Below are 9,113 nucleotides of genomic sequence, written 5' to 3'. Positions count from 1 at the left end.
CTAAGTAACTATCCAATTCCCATAGACTGGCTGGGACAGCACAATACAATACAATACAATACAATACAATACAATACAATACAATACAATACTTTATTGGCCAAGTCTGATTGGACATGCAAAGAATTTGTCTTGGTGCATGTGCTCTCAGTGTACATGAAGAAAAAATAAAGTATATTCATCAAGAATCATAAGATACAACACTTAGTGATAGTCATAGGATACTAATACCCAATCAAATCATACTAAGAAACAACGTAAGTTGTAAAGATACAAGCAACATGGATATAGCCATAAGTGGAAGAGATAGGTGCTAGTAAGGATGAGACGAATAGTAATATAGTCTTAGTAATTAATTTGATAGTGTTGTGGGAATTTGTGGTTTAACAGAATGTTGGCAAGTGATGGCAAGGAGGCGGAGGTGGCCTGCATCCTCCAGGCCGTGGTGATGGTGAAGGTGCGTTTCACAAGGCAAGTGGACTTCTTGGCTTTCGGAGAACCAAAGAAGCTGCTCGGATGAGAAGTGAGATGTTTTCAAGGGGGAAAAAAACCCAAGAAAGACCAGCCGCCTTTTGAAAAGCACCTTTGTGGCATCGGCTCAGTCGACTCTCCCTTCTCAAGCGCAGACTGCTTGCCTCACAAACGCTTCTCTTTCTGGACCGCACCTGTGCCTTGTCGGCAGCAAAGCAATTCTGTGCACTCATCTGCGAAAGCTCTTCCTTCTTGAGGACCAGAGACCAGTGGCTCCCCAGAGCTTGCTGGTTTTAATAAAATAACACTTGCATAGTCCAATTGTTGGCGTGTTCTTAGGTGAGCTTTTCACACCCCATTAGCGTCCCATTCCCTACAGTGCTCCACCAGGCAACCGTGAAGGAGACGGAGCAGGATTTCATCTTGAGATTAACAGAAATATAAGGATTGTGTCAACTCATAAAATAGGTCTACGGTCGTTTTAGAGTTGCCAACAGAAAGGGAGAGGGGAAGGGTTTGAAAGAGCAGCGTGGCAGCTTGGAAATCGAAAGTGCAATCCATAGTTTTTCAAAGTAACTAGGTGACTGAAAATTTCTGCCGTACAAAAATCTAACTGGAGAACAAGATTGATGACTCTTGGCCGTGGAGGTGTCCCATTGGAGAATATGAATGATACACCCAGGGGTTTGGGGGAAAACCATGGTCAAGGGTGACAATGAATGATGTGTCTCAGAGTCGGCTACACCCAGGCAGTTGCCAGACATGATAACTCCCAAATAAATTCTTTTGAAGTTTTGGAAGTTTGGCTGGAGACTCATGATTTAATGGGGCTAACTGCCGGAACCCGAACAGATTACTTGCAAGGAATTTAAATCGGAAGGAACAGATGACCTGCACATAAAGATACTCAAGGAATTAACGGATGGTCTGGCCAAATTGGTAGGTCTTCTCTTGGGCTCTGAAAGGAAAGGGGAACTGAGAAAAACTGAAATATTTCCATTGTGGTCAGGTGGAGCAAAGTATTCATAATTTTGGGGGGCTTTAACGAATATTTCAATGTTAACCTCGAGCCCCGTCAGGATCGAACTCCACACTGTGGGCAGAGTTTGCTTGCAATCCTGCACTTTAACCACTTGTGCCACCAGGGCTCCTTCATCCTTATTCCACCGACAGCTACCTTTCCACGTTCAGAGATTGGCCAGAGCTATAGCAGTGGACAAATGACCAGAAGGTTCCCAAATGACATTCAGGGAAACTATCTGGCTCTGAGAGGCACCTCAGCTGGACAATTTTTAGTATTTATTTGTCGCGATTTATTTGTCAATTGCTTACAAGATACAGGTATAAGAATAAATATACTGTAGTGAGATAGATACTTATAAGAAAAATAAAAGAAACAATAGGATGGGGACGGTAGGCACGATTGGTGCGCTTATGCACAAGCCTCTTAGGAAAGGGGTGAGGTCAATAGTAGACAGTGTAAGGTTAAAGTTTTTGGGGTTTGGGGAAGAAACCACAGAGTCAGGTAGAGTATTCCAAACATTGACCACTCTGTTGCTGAAGTCATATTTTCTGCAGTCAAGTTTGGTGCGGTTAACCTTGAGTTTGTATCTTTTGTGTGCTCTTGTATTGTTATGATTAAAGCTGAAGTATTCATTTGCAGGTAGGACATTGCAATGTATGATTTTATATACTATATTTAGATAGGACCAGAGGCTGCATAGTTCTAGGTTTTCTAGGTCTAGAGTTTCAAGCCTGGTGGCATAAGGTATTCTGCAATGAGTTGAGGAGTGGAGAACTCTTCTTGTGAAATATTTCTGGACTTTTTCAATTGTGTTAATGATACATGATATGGGTTCCAGACTGATGAGCTGTATTCAAGTATAGGTCTAGCAAATGTTTTGTATGCTCTAGTTAGTAGTGTGATATTACCAGAGAAGAAGCTACCTAGGATTAGATAAACAACTCTTAATGCCTTTTTGGCAATGTAGTTACAATGGGCTTTAGCACTTCGATCATTAGAGATGAAGTACTGCAAGGTCTTTGACAAAGTTTGGATCCTCAACAAGGTCTTGACTATTTAGCTTGTGTTTTATTTTCTGTTTTTTTCTGCCAATATGTAGGACAGAGCATTTATTTTTTGAGATTTGTAGTTGCCATTTGATTGACCATTCCGATACACAGTCAAGGTCTTTTTGAAGGGTAGCAGTATTGTCTGTGGTGTTGAATAGCTTTATGTCATCAGCAAAGAGAACGCAGTTGCTCTTAATATGATCACAGTGGTCATTTATGTAGAGTATGAAAAGAGTTGGTCCTAAAACACTGCCTTGGGGACACCACTGTTGACAGGTACAGAATTTGATAGGACGCTCCCAATTTTGACCATTTGTTGTCTGTTTGATAGGAATGCTTCTATCCAGTAATGCAGGTGTCCAGCGATACCATAAGATTTTAGTTTTAGGAGTAGTTTGTCATGTACCACTGAATCAAAGGCTTTACAGAAGTCTATGTAGATTGAGTCTATTGCTTTGCCCTGATCGAGTTGTGTAGTCCATATGTTTTTGGAGTGTAAGAGTTGCAGATTACAGGATAGTTTTTTTCTGAAACCAAATTATTTATTAGAGAGTACGTTGTTTGATAATGGATTGGTTAATAATTGATTCCATGACTTTACAGGTGACACAGCATAAGGAGATTGGTCTGTAATTTTCAACTAGACTGGGGTCTCCCTTTTTGAAGATGGGGATGACCATGGCTTGTGACCATAGTTTTGGCAAGGAGCTGGTCCTGAAAATTTTTTCAAAGATTATGCTTAGAGGTTCAGCTATGGTAGTGGATAACTTTTTAAAGAAGTAGGCACATATTCTGTCTAGTCCAATAGACAGGGATGGTTTTAGATTGCGCAGTGCTTTTTCAACAATGTCTTCTGTAAAATCGATATGTATTAGATCATTGTAGTTGTCCGTGGTTCGACTAGGAAATACTGGGCATGATCCACTGCTGTTTACAAATACTGAGCCAAAGAATGTGTTAAAGAGGTTGGCTTTGATGGTGTCGTCGTTGCAGTCTTTGCCATTAGGTCCTTTCAGGGGTGGGATCCCCCAGTTTTCCACTCTGTGGAGCTTCAGAGCCATCTCAGACCGACCAGGATGGCTCACAAAGCTATCCTTCTTTTCAGATCACTGGCTTTATCCAAAGCTGCTTGCCTGGGGCCAGAGATGAAGAGGGACAGGGCAATGTCCAGGGTGGCAGAGCTGACATTTTGACCACTCAAGAGAAGCTTAGGACATTATGGTCACACCACTGTGTTCCTTCCTGCTTTAAACATTCTACCATCATCCCAGTGCCAAAGAAGCCCTCCATCAAGGAACTGAATGGCTACAGACCAGTTGCTCTAACTTCTGTAGTTATGAAAATCTTTGAAAGGCTTGTGCTGTCCCACCTGAAAACCATCACGAATCTGCTGTTAGATCCCATGCAGTTTGCATACCGAGCAAATAGATCGACAGATGATGCTGTTAACATGGCTCTGCATGACATCCTACAACACTTTGAATCGCTAAATACCTACGCAAGGGTCCTCTTTGTAGACTTCAGTTCAGCATTCAATACCATCATTCCAGACACTCTTCTAAGTAAATTAAACCAACTAGCGGTACCTGAACACACTTGTAAGTGGATTATAAGCTTCCTAACAGACAGGAAGCAACAGGTGAAGCTAGGCGGAATCACATCTGATACCTGTACAATCAGCACAGCCCCCCCACCCCCACCCCCAAGGCTGTGTGCTATCTCCACTTCTCTTCTCCCGATATACCAATGACTGCATCTCAAACGATCCATCTGTTAAAATATTGAAGTTTGCTGATGACACAACAGTGATTGGTCTCATTCGAGACAATGATGAATCTGCATACAGACATTAGGTTATACAACTTGCCTTGTGGTGTAACAGGAACAATCTGGAACTGAACACACTCAAAACCGTAGAAATGGTGGTAGACTTTAGAAGAAACCCTCCTATACTACCACCTCTTACAATACTAGACAACATAGTATCAACAGTAGAGACCTTCAAATTTCTAGGTTTTACTATATCATATGACCTAAAATGGACACCTAAGATCAAAAACATCATCAAAAAAGCACAACAAATAATGTTCTTTCTGTGCCAACTCAGAAACCTCAAACTGCCCAAGGAGCTGCTGATACAGTTCTACAGAGGAATGATTGAGTCTATAACTCTCTGTTTTGGTTCTGCAACCCAACAAGGCAGACACAGACTTCAGAGGATAATTAGGACTGCAGAAAAAACAATTACTACCCACCTGCCTTCAATTGAGGACCTGTATACTGCACAAATCAAAAAGAGGGCTGTGAAAATATTTACAGACCCCTCTCATCCTGGACATAAACTGTTTCAACTCCTCTCAAAACAACACTATAGAGCCCTGCACACCAGAACACAAGAAGAGTTTTTTCCTGAAAGCCATCACTCTGCTAAACAAACAATTCCCTCAACACTGTTCAACTATTTACAAAGTGTACACTACTATTACCGTTAATCTTCTCACCACTCCTTATCACCCATCCCCTCCCACTTGACGGTTTCCTAGTATGATTTGATTGTTGATTGTACCCTATGACTATCATTAAGTGTTGTACGTTATGATTCTTGATTCTTAATGAATGTACCTTTTCTTTATGTATACTGAGAGTATTTACACCAAGACAAATTCGTTGTGTGTCCAGTCACACTTGGCCAATAAAGTTTTCTATTCTATTCTATTCTATTCTATTCTATTCTATTCTATTCTATTCTATTCTATTCTAAATTCATATTCTATTCTGTTCTAAATCTCTATTCTATTCTGTTCTAAATCTCCTATTCTATTCTATTCTATTCTGTTCTGTTCTATTCTATTCTATTCTATTCTATTCTATTCTATTCTATTCTATTCTATTCTATTCTATTCTATTCTATTCTATTCTATTCTATTCTAACCACCGAGTGATCTGTGTAGCTCAGAAAGGAAGATGATTGTTCAGTTGGGGGTCAGTCCAATATTGTTCAGCCTTGACTGGACTTCAACTTCCAGAATTCCCCAGACTGCATGCTGGCCAAGGAATTCCGGGAGTTGAAGTCCACACATCTTTTAAGTTGCCAAGGTTGAGAAATGTTGGCTTCTGACTTAGAGCATCTTTGCAGTAAATAAGGACGGATCACTGGAGCTTCTGGTCCATGAGAGGCAGCTCCTCCGGACTGTGGCCATACAACCTGCCCACCTCCGCCCCTGGCCTGCTACAACCGAGAGCAACTCAGAGGAGACAACTTCCCTCTCCTCTCTTAGTTAGGTCACTGTAATGCAAGGGTCTTCAAACTTGGCAAGTTTCAGACTTGTGGACTTCAATTCCCAGAATTCCTGAGCTAACATGACTGGAGGAAGAATTCTGGGAGTTGAAGTGCACAAATCTTAAAGCTGTCAAGTTTGAAGACCCCAGCTATAATGCATGCCCAATCAATGCTTTGACCCTGCACTAAACCCTGGATAATGAATGTCTGTCTAGGCATGAATTAGTAGAATTGTATTGGAGGCCCACCGTTACTGCCACTATGGCTTCCTTGATTAGATTGCAACCTGAAACTATTGGAGACCTCAATTGCTTCCTTTCCTTTCCCAGCCGGTTGCAAAAATCTAGATGAACACTAGATGGCAGCAAAGACAAAGAGCAAAGATAATTTTGCAGCACAGATCAGAGCTCTTCAAACTTGACAGCTTTAAGACTTGTGGACTTCAACTCCCAGAATGCCTCCTCCAGCCATGTTAGCTCAGGAATTCTGGGAGTTGAAGTCCACAAGTCTTAAACTTGCCAAGTTTGAAGACCCTTGGCACAGATCTACCAGCCTTTGCAAGGTAGTCCAAATACAAAAGCACATTCAGGAATATTAGCGCTGTATTTTTTGTAAGGTTATGTTAATAGAAACATGCAAGTCTGAAGGTAGATTGCTCCACCCCCTCACTTTTACGGGCCAAGAAATTAGGGAGGGTCCCTTCCGAGACGTTAGTCGTTCCTTCCTTCTACACTGCTCAGCTGCCTCTGATCTGACCACTGCCTAGTCTGCGGCTCTTCCTCCTGTTTCCCAACAGAATGGGCTGCCATTCCATATACCGTTACAGACAGACCCAATTATTCCAGTCTTGCTGGTCACTGGAGGGCTGAGAGTTCTTATGTCACTTAAGTGGACACTTTTTCCTTTGCTGAAGACCTGGTTGCCCACTTGCAGGCCTTCCTTGGGGAGGGGTCAGTGACTTTGTGGTTTTACCTTGACTTTTTGTACTTAGCCTTTCTGGTCTCTTGTATTTTTCTTTTAGTGAGCTGGGTTTTAGTTGTAAGCCAGGGGTCTCCAAACTTGGCCACTTTAAGACTTGTGGACTTCAACTTCCAGAACAGCTATGCTGGCTGGAGAATTCTGGGAGTAGAAGTCCACAAGTCTTAAAGTGGCCAAGTTTGGAGACCTGGGTTGTAAGCAAACAGGAGCCACAGGGGAGTCCAGCTGTCTATAAAATTAAGTTTTCTACGCTTGGAAAAATACTCAGCCTTTCCAGGGTCCGTAACCCCAGCGCCTGTCTAGAGCTGACCCAAACTTCAGACCCCCACCGCCTCCCACTTGTTCTGGAGTCCCGAGCCTGCCGCTTTCTCTCCCCCCTACGCCCGCTCGTCCTCCACTTACACCAAGCGCCCCGTCCCAGGTGGGCAGCTGTCCGAGGGCGGGGGAGAAACCTCGGTTAGCCCGAACTTTCCTGGGCTTAGCGGCCCCTCGAGGCCAAGGCTCCCACCAGCGGGGCGCCCTAGAGTTGGGGCTCGGCGGCTGCTGCTGCCTTTGTGGCAGAGTTCCCGGCGGAGCTCTTTCCCGAGCGCAGCCCGCCGATGCTGCGCGGGGCCGCCGCTCTCGCCCTGTCCGGGGTGGTCAGAAGGCCGCTGGGAACGGAGTCCCCGGCGGGGCGGTTAGAGGTAGGGCAGTGGCCCCCGCCGAGGGGCGCTGAAAAGTCTTGGGGGCGCGGAGGCTGTCCAATCAACCGATCAGAATAGAGCTGGAAGGGACCTTAGAGGTCTTGTAGTCCGTCCCGCTGCTCAAGTAGGAGAACCTACTCGAAGGGCGCGAATCGGCTCTCTCCGCCCTCGAGCCGAATAGCCCCGCGGACCAGGAGGCCAGGCGCGGCTCTGCCTGTCGGGGGCCTCCCAGTAACCGTCCGGCCCAGCCGTCGCCCCCCGAAGTTCGAGGGGCGCAAAGAGGCCCAGAGCCCCCGCCCCGTCCGGGAAGCTCTGCGTGGGACGTCCCCCCCAGCCCCGGCCGGACGCGGGGCGGAGCCAGACCGTAAGGGCGGGGCCCTCCTGGCGCGGTGGGGGGGCGCTGGGTCGGGCGGGGCGGGGCCACCCGACTGCAGCTGCAGCACCGCCGCGCCTGCCGGCCGTCCGCCTGCTTCGTCCGCGGGAGCCGGAGAAACTTTGCCGCAGGAGCCGCCGCCCCCTCCCCGCTGCCGGGATGAGCCTGCCGCGGGCGGGCGACGAGTCGCCGCCGCCGTCGCCGTCGTCGTCCTGGCTGCCGAGCCACGTGCAGGTAGCGGTGGTGCAAGCGCGGGGGCTGCGGGCGGGGGGCCCGGGCGACGCCGCTTTCGTGACGCTGCAGCTGGGCCGGCAGAAGCACCGCACCGCCGTGGCCGCGCAGAAGGGCGGCTGTCCGCGCTGGGCCGAGCAGTGCACGCTGGAGCTGCCCCCGCCGCCGCCGCCAGCCGCCCGACCGGCCCCGCCGCCCGACCCTGACCCGCAGCTGCTGCAGCTGGTGGTCTGGCAGCGAGCGCTGGTGGGCCCGGACCGCTTCTTGGGCCGCGCCGCCTTCCCGCTGGCCGCCCTGCTGCAGGACGGACGCTCCCACCCGGACCGGTGAGTGGCGCGCGGGGCTCCGGGGCGCGTGCAGAGCGCGGCCCCCCCTCCCGCTCCGGCGCTGCGGTCCCGAAACGCCGAGTCACTCCCGGGACGCGGCCGGGGAGGCGCCCGGGCGCCGCAGGGAGGGTGGTGCCGGGTGGGGGGAGAAGCATCGGACGGGGACGCCCTGGTCCCCCCCGTTTCCCGAGCCCGAGAGGCGCTTTGTCCATCCCGTGCCGGGGGGCGGGGGGGAGAGAAGGCCCCTCTCGAGCCCTGGAGGAGAGGGCACTGCTGGGGCTGCTGGATTTCTAGTCTGGACCTTTTTGGGGTGGGGGGAGGTGCAGTTGGAATGAAAGAAGGCAGGCCAACCCCCCCTCCCACCAGGGGAACCTTGACCCCATATTCCCAGATGTTGGGCACACCTGGGGCAACACTTGCAGGTTGTCCCATCTGGAGGGCTGCCCACTCAGGCCTGTCCCGTGGCCACGGATGCCCCATGGGGGGGAGCTGTGCTGGCACCCCAAAGGCCCAGGAGCACCAGCTTTGCAAAGGAGCCCCCTCTCTGTGGGGCCTCTGATCTCCTGCATGGGGGCCAGGTGGCTCCGGAAAGAGGGACACTGGAGCCGGGGCGTGCTTGGCCTTGGCCAGCCCCACTGCAGGAGGGGGAGGGGACACCCATCTGGGATGGAGAATTCGAGAGCCTGGCTCTTTCGTGT

At 48.6% G+C, this 9,113-nt stretch overlaps 1 protein-coding gene across 1 annotated transcript in view; it reads left to right on the top strand.

The window, feature by feature from the left end:
* The first annotated feature begins 7,902 nt into the window (after positions 1 to 7,902).
* Positions 7,903 to 9,113, top strand: part of RAB11FIP5 (RAB11 family interacting protein 5) — a 35,484-nt gene continuing 34,273 nt past the window's right edge. The window contains 1 exon segment of the mRNA XM_087936731.1: positions 7,903 to 8,415. Coding sequence (XP_087792857.1) covers positions 8,018 to 8,415 — 398 coding nt within the window. The 5' untranslated portion in view covers positions 7,903 to 8,017.

The sequence above is a fragment of the Pseudonaja textilis genome, chromosome 6 (genome assembly GCF_049901715.1).
Source record: "Pseudonaja textilis isolate UNSWEBS1 chromosome 6, rPseTex1.2, whole genome shotgun sequence".
NCBI classification, from domain to species: domain Eukaryota; kingdom Metazoa; phylum Chordata; class Lepidosauria; order Squamata; family Elapidae; genus Pseudonaja; species Pseudonaja textilis.
This window is presented reverse-complemented; position numbering and strand designations above follow the sequence as displayed.